Source organism: Caloenas nicobarica, chromosome Z (genome assembly GCF_036013445.1).
Source record: "Caloenas nicobarica isolate bCalNic1 chromosome Z, bCalNic1.hap1, whole genome shotgun sequence".
Taxonomy (NCBI): Eukaryota; Metazoa; Chordata; class Aves; order Columbiformes; family Columbidae; genus Caloenas; species Caloenas nicobarica.
Window position 1 is genome coordinate 450541 of NC_088284.1, and position 21092 is coordinate 471632.

At 43.4% G+C, this 21092-nt stretch overlaps 2 protein-coding genes across 18 annotated transcripts in view; one reads left to right on the top strand and one right to left on the bottom strand.

Moving 5' to 3' along the window:
• The window catches only part of MALT1 (MALT1 paracaspase), a 36924-nt gene extending 28969 nt beyond the window's left edge, over positions 1-7955 (bottom strand). For all 6 annotated transcript variants that reach the window (XR_010607791.1, XR_010607792.1, XR_010607794.1 and 3 more), the window contains exons 1-4: positions 7675-7955; positions 6400-6566; positions 1426-1547; positions 773-923 (exon numbers count right to left, since the gene is read on the bottom strand). Coding sequence is in view for 1 of the 6 variants with exons in the window: in XM_065655624.1 (XP_065511696.1) it covers positions 773-923; positions 1426-1547; positions 6400-6566; positions 7675-7835 (601 nt within the window). In the remaining 5 variants the exon portion in view is untranslated. The remainder of the gene's footprint in view (positions 1-772; positions 924-1425; positions 1548-6399; positions 6567-7674) is intronic.
• Positions 7956-8024: 69 nt separating this feature from the next.
• Positions 8025-21092, top strand: part of ALPK2 (alpha kinase 2) — a 64304-nt gene continuing 51236 nt past the window's right edge. For 8 of the 12 annotated variants that reach the window (XR_010607908.1, XR_010607909.1, XR_010607911.1 and 5 more), the window contains exons 1-4: positions 8025-8292; positions 9165-9199; positions 10262-10315; positions 17870-19585. Coding sequence is in view for 8 of the 12 variants with exons in the window: in XM_065657434.1 (XP_065513506.1) it covers positions 18095-19585 (1491 nt within the window). In the remaining 4 variants the exon portion in view is untranslated. Of the gene's footprint in view, positions 8293-9164; positions 9200-10100; positions 10316-13035; positions 13103-17332; positions 17418-17869; positions 19586-21092 lie in introns of those variants that run through there. The other 4 variants (XM_065657428.1, XM_065657429.1, XM_065657431.1 and 1 more) reach the window with 4 other exon arrangements.

Sequence of the window (21092 nt, forward strand, 5' to 3'; positions counted from 1 at the left end):
TTCTGCAACAGACATACCCATGGATCCCCAGCCTCTCTTTCTTTTCTCCAGGTGTTCTGGCTTAGACCGATTTATCTTTCCTGGTCAGTACAATTCTAAGATTGTGCTAACCTATTAATATCTGAAAAACTGACTGGAAGGGAGATCTATCACTTTGCTGACGGCCAAACCTTATTCCAGACCTCAGTCCTGTTTCCCCAAAGCGCGGTTAACTCTCTTCCCACTCCACAGTGTCTATGTTTTCTAAAGTGTCCAGGCCTCCAGCACACACACACACTCTGCTGGAGTTTGCTGTTCTGGCCTAGGCAAGGTAGGGCTTCTTTCTAGGAAAGCAGAGAAGCTCATTAGTACTCCTTTACCCAAATACCTTTATTTTCAGACTGGCAGCACATGGGTGACAAGGAAACAGTCCTGATGGTTAGGCCAGAGCACTTGGGGCAGACGTTGAGAATATCCCATGTGTGCTCAGTCTCTAGCAAGTTGCAACCAGAGGTAAACAACAAGAGAGTTAAAGAATTGCTTTCCTGGTCCAAGAATCCTCTAAGAATTAAAAGGATCTGAGACTGTGCATGTTTTCCATCTCTCTATGCTTATTCACCACTGGGAAATTTCATTTCTCTTCTGCTTTTGTGACCAGTACAAGAACCCAATAATTGGATACTGCATTTTCAATCAGGCCTCTTTCACATCTGTGCAAGACAGCACCAGGGACCCAAGTTCCTCTAACAAGCGGGAAGACAGACTTCCAGAAGACAATGTTTTTGCCACTCACCATGAGATGTACCCTGGACATCACAAACTTCAAGTCGTGCCCACCGACTGAACACAAAGGAAGATTCACTGTTCACTCGACAGATGTAAAAGCCAGAATCGTTTACGTTCACCGGATTCAAAACCAGCTCTGGAGAATTACCATGGGGAACCTGAATTACAGGTGAACCAAGAAAAATTTAAATTTAGATTGATCTAATCTATACGAGGATCAAACATTAGAATATTTATTGCAATGTCCATAACAGCAGCCTCAACTCCTTCAGGTTTTTTTGAAATACCATAAACTTACTTCATTTAAACAAATAATACTTACAGCCGGGGTGGCTGTTTCTCAGTAGCCCGTGTTAAACTTCTTGGTAGGCTGAGAGACAACCAACCTTACAGTTTCCTTACCGTCACATTCCAAGATCAGCCTCCATGGATGAAGCGGTCTGAATTTAAGGGAGTATCTTATTGTTTTAGCACATTGATAGGGTCATTATGCAGTATTTCTTAAACTTCTATTTTTATTAGTATATATAGCAATCTTCTCTCCTTGTAAATAAGAGTAATAGTCTTTTTTTTTTTTTAAAAAAGTATCACCCCAAATGATTACCTATTATTTTCACCACTTAGGAAAAAAAAAAATCTATATTCTGTATCAACCATTACCTCTTTCTCCTGCTTGAACCACTGGTAGTGCACAAATGGGTGTCCCGTTGCCCAACAACACAGCTTGACGACCTGACCAGAGAGCACTGCTTGAGAGTCTGGCTGTACCACAATCTTTATACCTTTAAAAAAGAATTTACACATAGAAATGTTATTAAGAAATACAATTCCACAATTTAAATCTGCCTTTAAATTGTCCTTTGAGCAAAGAAAGTCTCCGTCATTAAATATATTTGAAAATGATTTGTTTTTACTGTGTATACATGCAGTTCCAATTAGTTATATGACTTTAAGACATTCAAAATTGTCTTCCATTACACAAAATCCATGCTTAAATTGATCAGTACTCTACAGAGTTTATTGAATATCTGAATTAGATCATTCAGATAGCTCTCTACTCACTAAAGCAAATAATACTTCCAATGGCATCAACAGATCCCTTGTGGGAAAGGTATTCTCAGTTTTAAGAGTTTGCTCACTCCCAACTATTTGAGTTGTTAATCTTCAGATTAAGATTAAGCATAGCCTGACAGGTGGATCAAAATAGTTAGAGTTAGGTTAATTACAACATAGTATGTTTTTCTACTATTTCTCATCCAACTTTATGAGCTGGTCTGCCTGATTGTGCCCCCTCGCAGCCCACTGCACTCCCTCAATCTGTTCACGGGAGGCAGAGCGAGAAACAAGAGAAGGCTTTGATGCTGTGCAAACACTGTTCAGCAAAAGCTAGAACGTTGGTGTGCTATCACTACCGATTTGGTCAAAAATCAAAACCACAGCATCATGTGAGCTGCTATGAGGAAAATTAACTCCATCCTAGCTAGGCCCTGTACAACTAGTTACAGAAAAATCACAGAAACGGTGAATAGTACAGAGGCACTTCATCACCATTTCATTACACTCAGAAACAAACAATCCGATACAAAATAGGTGTGTGTACAAGAAATCTCATTTTTTTAAGAGGCAGCCTACTTTCCATGTTTTGGACGAAAGCAGTTCCTTCTTTATAGTTAGTGAAAATACATTGCAGAAGCTGAAAGTGTAGTCTGGTGCAGAAGCAATATTCCAAGTTGCTGGGGGAATAATCCTACAGAATAGTATAAAAAGCTGCAAAGAGATGGCAAATATCCCAGTAAAAGGATCAAGATTGTCACTTGCTCCTGGCCTTCTTATTACACTCTGCCGGGAGTTTTCTTTTTGTTTACTTTCTCTTGCCCCATGTTTAACAGCTGAGCTGCACATCAGAACTTTTTCCTCAGAGAGAATGTTTGAGGAAAGAAACAGTAACAATCTGATCAAGGGGTTGAACCCTGAACAGAAACCCATGTGGTCAACAGACTGAAACAGATGATGTGACATTTGGACATACTGTGATTTCTCTCTAGCAGGGAAGTGGGCTATATTAACTTCCTCCACACACAATCTTACTCTGAAATAGTTGATCACATAGGCAGCTACCCCAAAGTAGCTACAAGACGCGAAAATTCCCTGCCTTTCTTTCTCTACAGTAACTTCCCTCTGCACTCCAGCCCTGAAGATCGCTACCTTGGTTCCTCATTAACACTTCCTATGCTGTTTTGCACAGCTAAAGCGAATGTGTTAAATACAGGTTTTGAGCATCATAATCACCTAACAGTAACCGAGACAAACAGGAATGATATTATTTCAATTTAAAGGACAGAAGACTTGCTCCTTCCAAAGACTTACACTCTTTTTTTAATCTCTCCTGATTTGCATCGCTAATATCTCTTAATAAAGTAAATGAGAAAAACAAATTCTCTGTAAGATTAGTATTTTGCACTCCTTGGAAGCACTACAAACAAGTTCTAAGAAATCTGATTCATAATTTCTTCATAGTTTCATTTCTTTTCCTGCAACTCATTCAGTACTATACAGCTACTTCCTGCAAGCATCACAGAATTTTAATGGTTCAAAAAGAAAACCTTCTGGCTCAATTTTCTGAATGATTACAATGATACAGAAATAATTCTTCAAGTTTCCCTGGAAAACGCAAAACTTGATTTTTACCATTTAGGATGGCAAACTGACATTTATGGTTCCCAGACTTTGAAACGTGCACTGCAAATTAAGTACTCATAGTCTTAACTATAATCCAACTGTTATGTTCTTAGCTGACACACCAGCAGACATCGTCAGTCATTTCTGGAAACTTGGACCCAACCACTCACATTCAGACTGAAGTGCCTAAATTGCTACAGCAGAGACATGCCTGCAGAGGAAAAACACCTCTTTGCTCTTGTTTCAATCACCACGACTCAGCAAGGTTGCATAAGGACTAGACTGTAACACCACAAATTGCGTATTAGGCCTTTTTTCCTTCTTAGCCTGGGAGAAAGCTCTTCACATTTCATTCATTTTGTGCAAGTTCATAACATGACAAGGTTAAAAAAGGGCAGAAAAGGGACAGGGAAGTGACTGAAGGAACAAGATGCCCAGGCTTTCTCACTACCAAAACCGAGATGTATTAAAATTATTATTACTACTATGTCATGTCTTTAAAGGAAGAAAATCTTCTACGGAGTTAATCAAATGTGACAGCCAAGTGTCTAACCTCTGAGACAAACAGGTTCTGGAGGCCGGTTCTTGGAATCTGTGGTTCTCTGAGAGATCCTCTATATTGCTGCAAACAAAGCAACGTCCCAGCTTGTAACGACACATCTCTGCCCTAAAAGTACTGAGATAGCATCACTGCCAGAACAGACCACTGAGCAGCACCAACACTGTATGCTCATTAACCTGTGCACCCATAGACTCACAAAGATTTCTGTCATTTTAACTGCATCAACTAAGCTGGTAGAAAACAGTCTAACAAACCAGTACGGTGCTATAGAGGCCCTACAAGAAACAATCCCCTTCCTAAAGGAACTTGAGCAACACTTAAGCTCTTTTCAGTTTATTAGAATAAACGGGCAGTTGCAAATTTGTATTTTGACTTCAAGCATCAACCACCCCTGAACATTTAAACAAACTCACCCAAATATCAAGACCTACCACTTCTTTTTAAGTAGTTCAAAATTATTTTTGATCTAAACTTTCTTCAGGTACCCTTTGCTTTGGTTTCTCTTGGTTCCAGTTTCTCAGTCTCTATGAAGCTAACCAGTCATCCTTAGAGGAAGTTGAATCCATTCTATCACAGATCATAATGTTCTTCAAGAGATTAATTTATAACAAGACCATCTCTGGTTTTGCACCATAGCAAGAAGCACTTGGTTTGCACAGTCCTACTCATGCACTCCCTTGTGCTGCCTCACTTCTAGACTTTTTGTGAAGAAGCAAGACTGTTAGCAGAAAATAATCTAGTTCTATATTAGGGTTAGTCTGTTTTTCTGTGCAATTAGTAAGCTGGACTGGATCAAATATGCACCAGAACTGGTACTAATTGGACCCTTCCCGTTCAATTAGGGTAAGCTATGAAATGCAGTTAACGAAACCTGTAACCTGAACAGATGGGTGGCAACACTACTTGTCTTTCTAACTTGACCATTTCAGTTCTAAGCATCTCCCAAAGGCACAGCTTGACACAGAACCCGTCAGCAGAGGGAATGACAGCACCTGTCATCTCCATGCAGCCAAGTCCAAGTCTACAACAATACTGCATTAAGCCTGCTTATCTGCTTGGCTTACTTTTAATCTCAGAATCATGTGAGCCAATTACTATGATAAATATCTGAATACCAATTACTGGAATTCAAACACTACAGGTGTTTTTACTTACTGTAGAAAAGAATCACTTCAAGTGTTTCCAGTGTGAAACACCCAGTGCAGCGAGAGCAGAATCCAGAGCTGACCTGCAAAGCCTCAGTGTGCTCCAGAGCTGACCTGAGGGGCCTGCAGAGCCTCGCTGTGCTCCAGAGCTGACCTGAGGGGCCTGCAGAGCCTCGCTGTGCTCCAGAGCTGACCTGAGGGGCCTGCAGAGCCTCGCTGTGCTCCAGAGCTGACCTGAGGGGCCTGCAGAGCCTCGCTGTGCTCCAGAGCTGACCTGAGGGGCCTGCAGAGCCTCGCTGTGCTCCAGAACTGACCTGAGGGGCCTGCAGAGCCTCGCTGTGCTCCAGAACTGACCTGAGAGGCCTGCAGAGCCTCGCTGTGCTCCAGAACTGACCTGAGAGGCTGAGGCACTGCAGAGCCTCGCTGTGCTCCAGAACTGACCTGAGGGGCCTGCAGAGCCTCGCTGTGCTCCAGAACTGACCTGAGGGGCCTGCAGAGCCTCGCTGTGCTCCAGAGCTGACCTGAGGGGCCTGCAGAGCCTCGCTGTGCTCCAGAACTGACCTGAGGGGCCTGCAGAGCCTCGCTGTGCTCCAGAACTGACCTGAGAGGCTGAGGCACTGCAGAGCCTCCGTGTGCTCCAGAACTGACCTGAGAGGCCTGCAGAGCCTCGCTGTGCTCCAGAACTGACCTGAGAGGCCTGCAGAGCCTCGCTGTGCTCCAGAGCTGACCTGAGGGGCCTGCAGAGCCTCGCTGTGCTCCAGAGCTGACCTGAGGGGCCTGCAGAGCCTCGCTGTGCTCCAGAGCTGACCTGAGGGGCCTGCAGAGCCTCGCTGTGCTCCAGAGCTGACCTGAGGGGCCTGCAGAGCCTCGCTGTGCTCCAGAGCTGACCTGAGAGGCCTGCAGAGCCTCGCTGTGCTCCAGAACTGACCTGAGAGGTCTGCAGAGCCTCGCTGTGCTCCAGAACTGACCTGAGGGGCCTGCAGAGCCTCGCTGTGCTCCAGAGCTGACCTGAGGGGCCTGCAGAGCCTCGCTGTGCTCCAGAGCTGACCTGAGAGGCCTGCAGAGCCTCGCTGTGCTCCAGAACTGACCTGAGAGGCCTGTAGAGCCTCGCTGTGCTCCAGAGCTGACCTGAGAGGCCTGCAGAGCCTCGCTGTGCTCCAGAACTGACCTGAGGGGCCTGCAGAGCCTCGCTGTGCTCCAGAGCTGACCTGAGAGGCCTGCAGAGCCTCGCTGTGCTCCAGAACTGACCTGAGAGGCTGAGGCACTGCAGAGCCTCCGTGTGCTCCAGGCCCTGCAGCAGCTCCACCAGCTCCGCCACCGTGCAGCCCCGATCGCCCAGCAGCTTCAGGAGGCTCCGGCTGGGGCTTCCTTCTGGCTCCAGGACTTTGAGGGAACACTGCTCTAAATCCAGGGGGCTACAAAATAACATGAAAAAGACACGGCATAGACCTTGTCAGTACTTTCTCCTCAGAAAGGAGCTGAGTTAAAAATCACTTGCAGACAAACAAAACCATTTAAAAAAATAGAGAAGGGAAATTCCTAGCTGATTTTGACATATTTGCTGTATTTCCTTCAAGTTTCAAGAGTTCAGAGGTTATATATACAGTGAAACCTCCACAGACAGAAAGTGGTATTAGTGAGTCGCCTGCCACAAAACAGGAGATGGTTGTACCTAAAGCTTCTGACCAAATGTATCAAGAAATCTTCTAATTTTCACTTTTTAAATTCTCAGCAGAAAAACAAGTACAGCACCTTTCATTTTCATGAGCCTAATTCAGAAACGGTAAAGAGTGAGTCAGAATCCAACTTGAAAGTCCAGGACGACTTTGATTTTCTGAGCGGCTGCTGCAGGTGAACTGATACACCCATCCGCTGCCGCTGCGCCCTTAACCGCTCGCGGAGCTCATCCCCAGGTACTACCATGCTTAGTTTTAAATTACGGAGTTGACTCTTCATGCACTTTCAGTCACAGCAGATTAAAGTAACACAGATAATAAGGAAACGAATACAGCTACAGAAAGGGAATACAAGCCGATGTATTCACACAAAAAAAATTGTTCAATGTTTCCTTCATTAAGTCACAGTGCCATGCAGACTTGGAGGAGAGATATTTTATTATGTAGACTTCATGGTGTTTCGGGGATAATACAGAGAAACAAACACAGCGACAGGCCCTTCAGAGGGGTCACGCTGTAGTCCTCGTGTTCTACTTCCCCCTATTAGTAACTACAGTCATAATGGAGAAGGGACACATTCTCATAACGTACATTCAGTGCTTCACTTGAAATGCCACTTTTTGAGATACTACCCTCTAAACAAAATCTTGAAAAGCCGCAGACGTAAAACGATCAGGAAGCCATCTAGAGAATGCGACCCAGGCAGAAAGAGCTGAAGAAAACGAACGCATTCACCCTAATACAGACAAAAGGAGCTGGAGGGCACGGTCCCCAGGCGGTTTCCGTGTTCCCGCCCGGACAAGCCCCAGAGGACCGAGGGGCGACCCCCCCGCGCCGCGCCGCTCACCTCAGCCGGACCGTGCCGCGGCTCCCCGCGCGCTGCGCCAGGTCCCGCCAGCCCTGGCCGGGCACGGCTCGGTCCAGCAGCTCGCTGAGCCTCCGCAGCAGCGGCTGCGCCAGGCGGCTGAGGGGCAGCGCTCCCGCCGCGCTCCGGCCCGGCTCGCACATCGCGCGGCTCCCGCCTCCCCAGCGCCCGCGAGCCCCGGCCCGCGCGGGGCGCTGCTGCCGCCCGGAAGCCCGCGCCCAGCGCAGCTGCGCGGAGCAGCACGGCCGGGCGCGGTGCAGGCAGCGCGGTGCAGCATGGTACGGCACGGCTGGGCATGGCGCGGCACGGCTGAGCGCGGTGCAGCACGGCGCGGTGCAGCACGGCCGGGCATGCTGCAGCACGGCCGGACACGGTGTGTCACGGCCGGACACGGTGTGTCACGGCGCGGTGCAGCACGCGCGGTGCAGGCCGGTTGGGCGCGGTGCAGCACAGCACGATGCCGCGCGCTCGAAGGGCGGGTGCTGCCTGGCGCGCGGCGCGGCCTCGCGCCCTGCCCTGAGGGGAGCCCCGCCATGTCTGTGCCCGGGCGGCCCCCGGCCCTTCGGAACGGGAAGGTTTTCCCTCGGCGTGAGGGAACCGGTGAGGGTTTTGGTTTACCCGTTTTGACACGTGGAAGTCGAGTGTCGGAGGCCGAGAGCAGCCGGCCCTGAGGGGCCAGATGCGGCCGGGGCGCCGGGAGCAGCTCTCCTGTGGAATGGCGGGCGGGGGGTAAACCGGGCAGAGATCGTACAGCACTGGGGCAGGGGGGTAAACTGGGCAGAGATCGTACAGCACTGGGGCAGGGGGGTAAACCGGGCAGAGATCGTACAGCACTGGGGCAGGGGGGTAAACCGGGCAGAGATCGTACAGCACTGGGGCAGGGGTCTCGCTTTGAGGAGAACAGCCTGAGGGGTCGTGTGCCCCTTGTGTCTCAGCGAGGGAGAGGAGGTGCTGCTGGGCAAGTTTCCTCAGGACAGGTGTCCCCATGCCTGCTGTCCAGCACTGCTGATGGAGAGAGCAGTGTGGCCATCATCTAAGGGGAATTCTCATTTCTCTGGAGTTACAACTTGCTCAAAGTGGACTGAAGCTGCCTTAGAAAGTAGTTTTACTAACGTTTTTAATTGGGGATCAAGCATTCAAATGTGGCTTGCAATGTTTTTCCATGTGACTGACTGCAAGCTTGCCTTGCCTTCCTAGCGATCCAGCTGCAGCAGCACAGCACTGAGACACGCTGAAAAGCATTGCTCTTCAGTGGAGCTCTTGTCTCATGGGTTGCATTGCACTAGTCAGAACAGGCTTACACCTGCTTGGAGATACACATCTGCCTGCAGAGCAGACGGCATAGTATCTCTGCTGACTTCTCTGGGGTCCGGCAGCTCTGAAAAACAAGCCATTTAGACTTAACTTGAAGAAGTTGCACGGAGTGGTTTTCCCCTGCATCATTAACCAATGGTTTATTTCTCCTAATTTAGGTGGAAAACCAATCTGCATGGCAAAAGAGATACAGGTAAGAGTGAATTTGACTTCCTGGTGATAACGTAGTTACCCACAGCTGCGCATGGCTTAGCTGCTCAAACAGGCGCCTTTCACCCGCTTCAGCCTGTGGTCTGTGCTCGTTGGGTGTCTTCCCACGATGTCAAACAGTAAATTAACTCAGGTCGAATATGGTTTTAAATCCTGGTCTCTCATTTCTTTGGGAGTTATTTTGACTATTAGGCTATAATATAAAATGTAAATATCCCTGCAGCTATTGCTCAGTGAGGAGGGTCGCAGGTGCTATATTTGTTGCTGAACATACCAGTTTCCTATCTGGGTTTAGATAACCCCGGGAGCAAGAAGTACTTAGGACTGTAGTATCTCATAGCCAGTTTTAGCTGTGCTTTCAGCAAAATTATCCAGAAAAAACTTGGTACAAAATTTCAGCCTTTTCTAGATCCCTTGATCTCAGAGCAGTTTGTGCAATGCATTCAAGTTCTTCCCGTGTGAGACTCAACTTCCTGGGTAACAGAAGTGGGAATATGTGCTTAGTTCAGGATTCACTTATTTTCCTTTGAGGAATGTGAATTGTTAGGAGAATTTTAATGGAGCGATTATTAAAAGTTCACTATCCACCTTTGGTTTCCTCAACCTACTTGTTAGAGATTGCAGTTTTTCTCATGTTCAGCAGCACTTTTGTGTGCTTAACTTCATCAAGTAAGAAATTCCCAACATGCCTAGCAAAGCAGTTAAGCACACTTGAGCACGTCCTTTAAAAAACAACCTGGTGCTTTATTCTGAAAAGCTGGCGCCAACACTTCCTCTGTCCAGGCCATGAGGAAGTGCCTGTGGACTTCTATGGAAGTAGGATGTGCCCTCTCATCACTGCCAGCTCGCTCGCTCTGCCTGAGGTTTTCCCAGGAAGAGCCATCTGCTGCGTGTAATGAAATAGTCTCTCTTAAAAGTCAAACTGTTCTGTGATCAGTCTCGCTATGCTAAGGTCACACTAGCAAAACAACGCTGAAGCTTTCAGCTAGCTGCTCAGCTCTGAAACAACATGCATAAATTAAATGGCTTTTGTCTTGTAACACAGAGTCAAACCAGAGACCTGGCCCGCTTCTAGAACTTCAAGAAAGACCACTCATGGGTAAGTGCACGTTTATGGTTCGAGAGGTCAAATTGTTTATACTTTTAAAATTGCTTGTCTACTTTTTTCTCCTGTGTGCAAATAGAACATGTCATATAAGATAAATAAATGAAGAAGAGCAAGTTACTTTGTTCTTAAGGCACTACATGAATATAGGGATTTATACTGTTACTGGACAGGAAATAGGATTTGTTACTTGCTTCTGCCAAAGTATAGTAATTTTTGCTTGTCTTGATAGATTATTTTTTTAAATGTATTGCATTTAGAATTCTGCCACATGTCTCTGAAATTACACTCTGGTACTATTTCCACTGAGTTTCAGCAAGACAAACAAAATTGCAAAAATCATATGAAAGCAAGCTTCATTCTCTAAGGAATGTGTAAGTGATACTAGGTATCTTGAAATATGCATTTTATTCTTTCTAGATATATATTGTGTGGCCTAATAGTCAGTAGGTAAAAATTTCCTTCATTCCTGAGAAAAATCTGGTCACTTGGTAGCAGGTAGGTGATTATTAGGCTGCATGAATTGCTCATGCTGACAGTGTCAGATGCTTGAGAAATGTTAAAAATAGATTAAGACAGATCGGTGTTAAGAGTTGTGCTGTGATTGGTTATTTTAATTACCCTACATTAAGATCTTTGTTGGAGATATGCAGAGCCGGTCATTTATTCTTTTTACATTTAGCTAACAAGTTATAGCTGTGGTGTTTTCTTTATACTGTGGTGCTCTTTACAATGGGTAGTACACTAATGTAAAAGTTGTCAAAAAGCATTGGATGTTGAAGTTGAAGAAACACAATATATCGCAGTATATTTGGCAAGGACATGTTTTCCAGCTATCTGCTTTTTGAACAGCCAAAGAGTCACTTTTTTTTTTTTTTTTTCAGTCCAAACCTTGTTAATACAATAGATATGTGATAATTGGTTTAGATAATACAGTATTTTGCTGGTTTGATTTCTGACATTACACACTCCTTGACAAGTATGCTGTTCTAAATGTTTGATTTGATTGCAGTGTCATGAAGGATTTGTATGAATAGAAGAATAATACAGTTGTATTTATTGGTTGTGTTCCAGCATTAGGGATTCCAGACAGAACTGAGTCAGGCAGAACTATTGTGAGATACAGAAACTAGCAGAAAATGCAGTAATTGTGAATCCTTGTGCACGTGGGTTCTCAGTACTCTTACCCCATCGAATGTGAGACTGTAGTAAGAAAACTGCTATATAAATACTTACTATAGCTCTGTTGTGAGTAGAGTTCACAAAGTTATAATTGAATTATAGTATTCCAGTTTCTGTTGTCTTGGCGATGTAAACTTTTACAAGGTAACAACATTTAAGAATGTAGGCATGATCACAACGCTTTTGGAAGTTGCTTTTACGGCTGTCTGGCACAGTCACTTTGGAAAGCTCGTATAGATGAGGAGTGGAGGAAAGCAGATCAGAAATTTCCTGTGGAATTTGGTTCCATCAGTACTGGTGGATGCATGGAAAAAAAAAGATGCACAGAAACATGCCAGTGTTGATGAAACTTTTCAAGGAAAACTTTTAAGAAAAGTTTCCATTTCTGTTAAAGGAAAAGTTTCAAAAGAGAAAGTGAAAATAAGCATTTAAATATGGCGAAACATGCGTGGCAACCTTTTTGCAAAAAAACCCCTGTATGTTTCCAGTCGTTAGTGTATATATATTGTATGTGTTTCCATACAGGGAATATAATACCTCGTCCAAGAAATCTAAATTGGTGTGTAATTTCTGTGTTTATTGCATAACATGTTTTGGAAGAAGAAAATGCTAAACTTATGGAATTTGCTACCAAAAAAAAAACCAACCCTGCGTTGAGAGGTGTCCTGAATGAGAAGGTGAAAAAATGTGTGTTTTCCCAACCACAAGCAGTTGGCAGTCTGGCCACGGAGAGTGGGTGCAATTATGGCTATTGATTTCTTAGAGGGACGTTGCAGCTATACAAACAGTACGCAAACTCTTTGCAAGAAAGTTAAGACATATTTGAGAAGTATTTCCAGGGAGAACGGAAGGGGGATTAACATCAACCTTGGAACATAAATGCATTTAAGCAGGACACTAAGATTTCACACCCGACAGGATGGCAGGGTGTGTATTACACATACGGTCTGTAGCTGGACATTCTGGAAAGGATCTGTAAGGTTATGTGAGCAATTAGGTCTGTGATGTCTTTGTACTTCTGCAAACCAGGAGTCAGAGTTGTAAAAACGCAAGCTTTGTTAGCAGTGATATTTCATTTTAAGCTACATCTGCTACTGCAAGTTATTTGCTATGCCAGCTATTGCAGTAAATGTTATTCTTTCAGTTCTCATATACATACACTAGGAATCGCTATGACTTTCTGTCTGGTATGTGGCTTTTCATGCCTAATCTTAAACAGTACTGTCATATTTATTGAGAAAAATGCATATAAAGTCCTGTTCCCTGAGCACTGTAGAAATCAATAATCACACGTACAAGCCTCTGCGGCCAGCACGTCATCCCAAACTTTCCTGTTTATGTCTAGCCTAAAGCTCCTTTGCGTTCCTCAGTGCTTGGTCCTGCAGAGCAGAGTGGCCAGGCTGCGTCAGGACTCCGTGACACCACGTGCTGTGTTTGCTGTCTGCGCCAGAGAGGGGAAGAGAAGAGCGTGTGTGCAGCGCTCGTTCTGAGCCGATGCAGCGTGCAGCAGGGACACGGGTACAGACCCAGGCAGGAGGAAGTTCTGCCTAGTTCCGCCTTTTAGACACTACCCATTTAGAGTCTTCTTGGGATCGTGGGGTTAGTGGAGATTCCTTTCTGCCTTTTTTGTTGTTTCTGTTCTGCTTTTGCTACTTTCTTTCCCTTTAATCAATGTAATATTTATAACATCCTGCTGTCCATACCAGCTAGCTTTCTGATTGGATGTGCATGGTATATGGCCATTTCTGTTCATCATAAAGAAAGGTTTTGTGGTTATTAGTGTTTTGGTTTGGAGATTTTTCATATTTATCTTAAATTAAGTCTAATTATATCCACCGGTTTTTTAGTAGTTAAGCCCCTGCCAATAAAACATCTCTATAAAGGGGTGTGTGAAAATGTATGTAGTATGCCCAGGCACATGGAGAAGGAGCTATTGATAAATCTGAAGTTTAGTAGGATAGTCTAGGGGATAATAATTGTTTTTCAAAAAGGCAAATCCAAATCCCAAAGTTTGGCTTATGGGGTGGAGGTGATAGTAGGAGACTGCTGGCATTTGGGGAGTTTTTTGTCTCAGACCAGTATCTCTCTTCTGAACAAGATCAGTTTGATGGAGAAGTGTTAGAATAGGTGAGCAGACTGTATTGTACATGCATCCATATCCTCCTCGTGTATCCATATGTACAAAGGAGAAAGGTTGTGCTTTCTCTATTTAGATTTGTGTGTAGAAGTTCAATGAATCTTGGACCAGTTAAGCAGATTTGGTGTGCCCCCACAAGTGTGGGCAATGGCAGATAAGTTATTGAAGACATGGTCTGTGAGATGTAAGGCTATTACAAACACGCATTATTTATGTAGCTATCCATTTTTCTTGTGCTTTTAGGTATCCCAGACCCAGTGTCAACTTGGTATAAAGAGACCAAAATATTAGTTGGTGGAAGGATATTTCTTGATATGAAACATGAGAAGATTATCAGTTTAATTCCTCCCACATGTTTAGCTAAGATAACCCTTTGTGTGGGCAAATGCAGGTTCTTCTTTCTGACTCCTTTCCGCTGCTGTGGGTGTAAGGCGGGGCATTTGCAGAGCATGTGTAGCTGTCTTGGGGTATTTATGCACTGTTGTGGAGCTTTTAACCTACCTAGACAATGCTGTGGTTGTCAAAGCGTGTTTAGATATCTGAACCACACTGCAGTACTATAGGAGGTGTAGACGTAGATCAGGTGCCCATTGTGCCAGGGGGGATGTGAATGCAGAGCGGTCCCTGACCCAAAAGGCTGTTCGGGGGATGATAAGGAGGGAGACAGCACACAGGTGTAGGCTGACAGGTCCTGTGAAAGGGGGCAAGGAGCAAGTGCATCTGAAAGATAGGAATAAATCCTGCTGTACAGAGAACAGAGATTACATGATGAATAGATAGCAAAGAAGAGAAAAAAACTGCAGAGACATAGTAAAGGGAATTTTCCCCACTGACTGCAGAGCAAGTGAACCCCACAGAAAGACAAAAATTCCCTCCTGGACTTGTAAAATGCATAAGTTTTCTATAGAAATAACTTCTGTGAATGTAAAATTGCTTAAAAAGGGAGGTTTCCATAAGCTTTTAGCAGGTAGCATCATTGATTTTCAGAGCAAGACTTGAAACAAGCAGCCAGAACACCCTTATACATTTAAATGTTCTCTTGTCTTCTCTTCACCAAAAGTTCAAATCCCAGTTTATTAGGAATCGAACTTATTTTCAGGTTACTAGTCAATAGCTGATGGTAAATTATCATGATCTCACTTTCATCTTTCCTCAGTGCATTTCATTATGCATGTTTCTTGAGGAGCTGGGAGGATATTATACTAACAGTTCTTTTTCCGATTTCTGTCTAAATTCAATAATTGAAATTATGGTTTTTATATAATGTCTTCTATTTTCTCCTCAGATTTAAACAAAATAATGTCTCTATCTTGGGTGGAAAACCAGCATTTATTGCAGTTTTCCTCATGGAAAATTATTTTGCTTGAATTTCCGTTGTTGGATCTGACAAAATGCACAGCAATCTAATCTGATTTTCTTATCGAGAAATCTGACAGCTCTTTTCCCCTGGATGTCAAAATGCAGCTGAACTAAGATAATGGTAACTGTATAGTACAATTGCTTTAGTAAGGAGTATTCATTAGTCAATTTGCATTAAAAAATGTTGCCAAGGCTCTTTTCAGCTGGGAAAATTACCATGCTTTTAAAATAACTTATACCCTCCAAAAAAGAGGAAAGAGGCATCTGGTCTTCTGAAAAGCAGAGATGAAAGCAGATTTGAAAGAATGCAACAGGGAACATTAGGCAAATGCATATTTAAGAGGCAATGAGTGAAAGCTGGGGGACAATTCTATGGAAATGCAATAAAACGGATGAGGAAAAGATTAATCTCTACTGCTGCTTTTTTTTTTTCTGTTAAATATTTATATTTCTTAGAGTTGAAATGGAAAGCAGAATGTGATCAGAGATCTGAAAGGCTTAAGATAATGGGATCGTATGCTTTTTTTTCTCCAGGCTCTTGCCGCACACATGGTCAATATTGTAGTTCAAAGGCCTGAATGAAGCAAGTGTAAATTGTTGGCCCAGGGCCAGCTGACAGGTGTCTGCATTGTTTAAAACCACTCTAATAGGCACTAAGTGTCCTCTTCTTGTCATCTTCAGCAAGGGTGCCTGCATTACGAGGCGTTTTGAGCTAGACTCGAAGGCGGTGGTCTGAGGAAGCCTGCACACAGTCTCCTGTCTGGTACCTGCTGTGTGAATAATCTGAAACCTTCTGTATGTCAGCAATGCCACACACAGCAGTGCGTCTTTCCCCCTTTTGGATTCATGCTGCAAAGCATCTCTAGCCAAGCCACTGTGACCAGGCTGGCTTGCACTACTGTAAAGCTATTTTATTGTCTTCTGGCAGCTTCCCAGGTACAATATACCTTTGTGGCACATCAGGCTTGCTCTTCAAACCAGCCTTTCCTGTTGGCCTACAGTTCCTTGTGTGCTGGACCTTTGCCAGTTTACTCTAAGACTAAATTGATAAAACATGTTGCCTCTCCACTGCCTTTTCGTTACCTCCTCCCCTTACCCTTCTTCTCGTACCACAAATACTGAACCCCCCCTCTCCCTCTCCTCTCCTCTCCTCTCCCTCCTGAGGCCCGGTGCTGACCAGGGTTGCCTCTTGGGAGCTGCTGAAGCTCCATGGCCACAGGTCCAAGCAGCGAGGCTGACTGTGTGTACTCAGTAGGCATATGTATGCATGTATACAATACACATACATGTTGTATGTTAGGAGAGGGTGCCGGTCTGGTTCCCCTATCAGCTATTGTTCCTCCGCGCTCCTTTTTGTGCAGAGAGTCAAACTGTTTGTCACACAACCTAGCATCGTCCCTTCTAGTATCTGCCTGGTTAACCACCTTCTCTTCCTGCTTTTCACCTCCCAGGTAGCTCCGTGGAAAAGGTATTTGTGACAGGGTTTGCCTGAAGGAAATGAGAACACATCCAGCTGCTTTGTGCTCTTTACGTGAGAGGCAGATTCCGTGCAAGCCCCTTGCTGTTTAGCCATTAAGCTCTAATCTAGCGCCCACATATTTTCTTAGGAACTGACTTTGATCATTATCTGCAGCGGGCTGTGACACGAAGCTAGGTGCTGACAGGTCCAATGACTGCTCTGCTTGTGGCCCCGCAGAGAGCAGATGGAGCGCTACAGAGTGCTTGAAAGGGCATCACAAAAGGTTGCTCTGCTAGGGTGCTCGTGATCTTGCAGTCAGGAGAGAGACGTTAGCTGAAAAAGGCCACAATGGAAGAAGCAGAGAGAAGGAAAAGGAGAATGACTAGAGGTGTCCTTAAATTGCTTCATCAGACTAGCAGGATGGCAAGGAGGTTTTCCCTGCTGTTCTTCATGTCATACCAGTTCGGTGAATAAAAAGATGACTATTTTTCAGAGCTTTTGGTCTAGCATCCTTCTCGAGATCAAATTTAGTTGAAATTCAGTTCTGCTACACTACTTTCACTGATGAGTGGATCCCTGGATGGTGGAAGAGTCCTGTTGGGATTAGCGTGGGTACCCTGTGGTGAAGATTGACCCAGAGTGCCTCTAGTAGTATACAAAAACATCTCAAGTATCAAAAATCCTAAGTTTTTTTTACAAGAAAAGAGTGATGATTCCTTATGTGTTTGGTTTCAGCTAATGGAAGCCTTTTGGTGTGTTTCACTTTGTTTTTTATGTGAATTCTGCATTGCCATACCATTTTGCTAGTGTGCAGTCTCAATGTGAACAGGAAATTGAAGCTAACCAGCCTCATTTCATTGTTCTCTCACCACAGAAATTACAAACATCAAGCCGAAGTACAGTAGAATGACTTTGAACAGAAATAGACCTATGAAATCTAACCAGTCAGATTGTTCCAGGTATTTCTACAAACAGATTTTGGAATATGTTCCTATGATGCCAATTTGAGGAATAGTTTACTGTTGTGCTAATGTGACTACCGAAACAGCAGGTACTTGGTACCTGCAGAAGTCATGCACATGTGAAAATTTACATTGTCTGCAGATTAGTGCTTGCATTTAGAAATGTCAAAGCGACATGTGCTAAAGCCTATATTTGTGTATGTGCAGGCATGCTTTTTTTTCCTAGCACATGTCACTCCAGACAGTTACAACGTGTTGCCATTAAGTGTTTTGCATAAATAGCTGGGTTATAGTTACTGCTTTAATGTTTGATCTTGATTTTTTAAATAATGATTTATCTTTTTTTTTTCTTTTAATGCTTGCAACTGTGTGCCATTTGACCACCTTTTAGAAAAGATGTATACCCATTTTAAAAGTCATTTTAAACGTCATGTTTCTTTTATTTTCAGGTACACAGAGCAAGATCTGCACTTCATTAAACAGTACCAGGAAGCAGTTTGACAGCTAGAATGACCTGCCTTTCAACTTTTTTTGAACTGGAATCAGAGACAAAAACCGAAACTTCCTCACAATTTGTTGTTGACCTAAATGACAATGTGGAGACTTCAGGCTAAAATGAGCAGAATGAAGAACATTTTGCATGACGCAAGAATTACCTGTATAAGAGTGATCCCATGTTGATTTCACCAGATTCTGACTCTTCAAGAATCAGTGGTTTACTGCTTGAGAAGCTTAGAAAAGCAGAAATATTGTCCCCATTTGAGAAATCCCACAGACACTTGCCTAACACAGAAGACAACATGGATGTAAGAAATGTATTTAAAACCCAGGAAGATATTTCCTGCCTAAGAGATTTGTCAGAGAATGACATAATTCATTTTAACAGTATGGTCAGCGTCACTGCTGGAAAAGCAGAGACATGCTGCAGCAGACGGATGCATTCCTGCCCTAGAAATGTAATCGCGTATCATACAGACAACTGTTCCCTTAACACAGAAGACTCTGTATCGGGTCAGTCTCTGGCAGATGTCCAGACATGCGAAAATCTTGGGCTCGGTAGACCTCTAACCGTGAATACCCGGTTCAGTGAGCAGGCACATACTCCCATAGTAAATCACAATTGTTTTGTAAAAGATGATTCTGAAAATTCTGCCACTATTGTGGAGATTTATGCAGAGAAAATTCCAAGTGTAAGTCATGACTTTTCTGATGATGTGCTAGAATATTTTGAATGTTCAGATGTGCTGACAATGCATGAAAATGAAATCTGGAAAAAGAAATTACAATTTTTATTGGAAAGTGATGATGAAGATGATTTAAAACTGAGTAAGGATTGTGATGGGTGTGCTTACTTCCTCAGTGCAATGCCTTGTCTGTCCCAAGTGTCAGATAACACTACGCCTATGGATGCCACCATTGGCTTCTGTGGTCATCACTCAAAATTTGAAGGAGTAAATGTAAGGAGAGACCCCTCTATGTACAGCCAGTCAACTTTGCAAACAGAGATGACTCTCACTGTTGGACACCACCGAGATGAAAGCACCAGTTTGAAAGACAAAGAAAAGAACAAAGTGCCTGTTGCAGCTGCAGCCATTGAAAATGACCATCCCAGAACTGAAGAAGGAAAGAATGGCAGTGGCCACTCAGCTGCAGGTTTCTCAACTGACAAATCAAAGAACAAGGATAATATAAGTGCCAATGTGGACTCTTTTCCTGGTGGCATAGGTACTTCTTTGACAAATCAGGCTTCAGAGACAATGACAGAAAACAGTACGGACAGGGACTTGCTTGGTGAAATCTCATTGCTGCAAGAGGAGGGGGAAAGAAATTCTCTGGAGGAAAACGCAGGGCATGCTGTCTGTACCTTAACAGAAAGTCTAAGAAGAAACCTTTTAAAGTTGTTAAACCCTAAAGAGCTTTGCAGATATGTAAGTAACATAGGACAATCTTTTCAGACTGCAGCAGAGGTTAGGGAATCCACTGCTCCGTTGCCCAGTCAGGAAGGTGTCATTTCAACACAAATCCCCGAGGAGACAGAAAGCTCGCAAATGCAGGCTGGTTTGTGTCATAGGGAAGAGGCAGATAAAGACTGTCACTGGGAAAGGAAAAGGACTTGGGGCCTGCCTGAGCACAATCAGATGCCAGATGAAAACGTCTCACCCAGGGTAAGTAAAGCATTTATAATTTGATAGAAGGAGCTGCTCTGCTGATCTGAATGCATTTGATTCCTGTTTGTCAAAAAATAATGTAAAATTTAAATTACTTCGAAAGATACTATTCATGTACTTCTGAATGACAGCTACGGCTGGGAAGGAAATCTGGTTTTGAAAAAGGCCCAAATAAACCATAAGCTGTTCTAATTATAGAGTGAGATTGATAATAGTAAGAGGCACTAATGGGACTCTGGACAGCTGGATAGGGAAATCTGATATGTAGGCTGTTGCACAGGTCTTATCAAAGTAACGTTTCTTTCAACCTAGAAAGTTTCTCAAATACCTATTGTGAGCAGAGAATGTTTAGATATACTTTCTTTTCAGTTTATACTCAAAGAACAAAATTGTCATCCACTTACGGTGCTGAAAATCTAAACCAAATCAACACGGGTTTGCTCTGAATTTATAACAAGCAAAGGAATTTAATCCAGAGAGTTCATGTTAGAGAGGTGAACTGAGCTTTGCTTTTTAAAAATGAAACAATGAAAGAGTCAGATATTCCAGCTGAAATGTAAAAAACAGTTAAAAAACCCAAAGTGGTACTCTCCATGTACTTGTATATTTTATGCTATTGGTAGGAAATCAACTAAGGAAATCAGTATAGTTGTACAGACTGATGTGATGCTCCACAAGTTTTCATAAGCGGGAGAATTGCATAGTAAAGACTCAAGATATATATATATATATATGAGTATTAAACCACGAATGATCTTATTATTACTGACTTTATTGATTTGAAAGTGCATAGTTAATTGCACAGCAAAAAACCCATTTGTGACAAACACAAGCTTTTTGCAGTTCCGCATACTTTTCTTCATCTGTATTATTTAAGCAAAAAAGTCTCCCAGTTCTGGGTAGTAGACTGACTTTAATCTCACTACTGGGGTGTCTTGAGCAGTCAAAAATCACTGCATTCTTCTACCTGGAAAACATCCATAGGTTTCTCTGTTTTTATAGTCCATAAAATTCCAATCACATTTTAGCAGCACATAATGTTCTTATGGTGGAGAATACCTCCCTCTTGAAATGAGCCTACTGAGGATTTCTTGACAGTATGTATTACCATGGTTTGCTAGAGGCATTGTTTCATTTTTTTCCAAGTGCACTACAATAATTTAAATCCCAGAACCCCTTAGCAAAGAGCAGCTGTAAGGTTACTGTAAGTGCTGTGGGCAAATTTCAGATTAGCTAGTTAGACTCTTGATACCTGCAGTCAGTATGTATTTCTTCTGTTTGTGTGTCCTTGACCAAAACTTCACATTAGATAAAAATTAAGTGGGAAAGAAGTATTGGTATACACAAAAGGGCTAGAGATTAGCACAAACCAAGTCATTGGTTTTAAAAATGCATGAATGAAGATGAAATTTAGGTGTAGGTTCAAAATTATGTGGTCTTGAAAATGAGCCAAACAGAAGCATCCCATCTGGAAATGACTCTTTATAGCACAAGGCAAATGTGG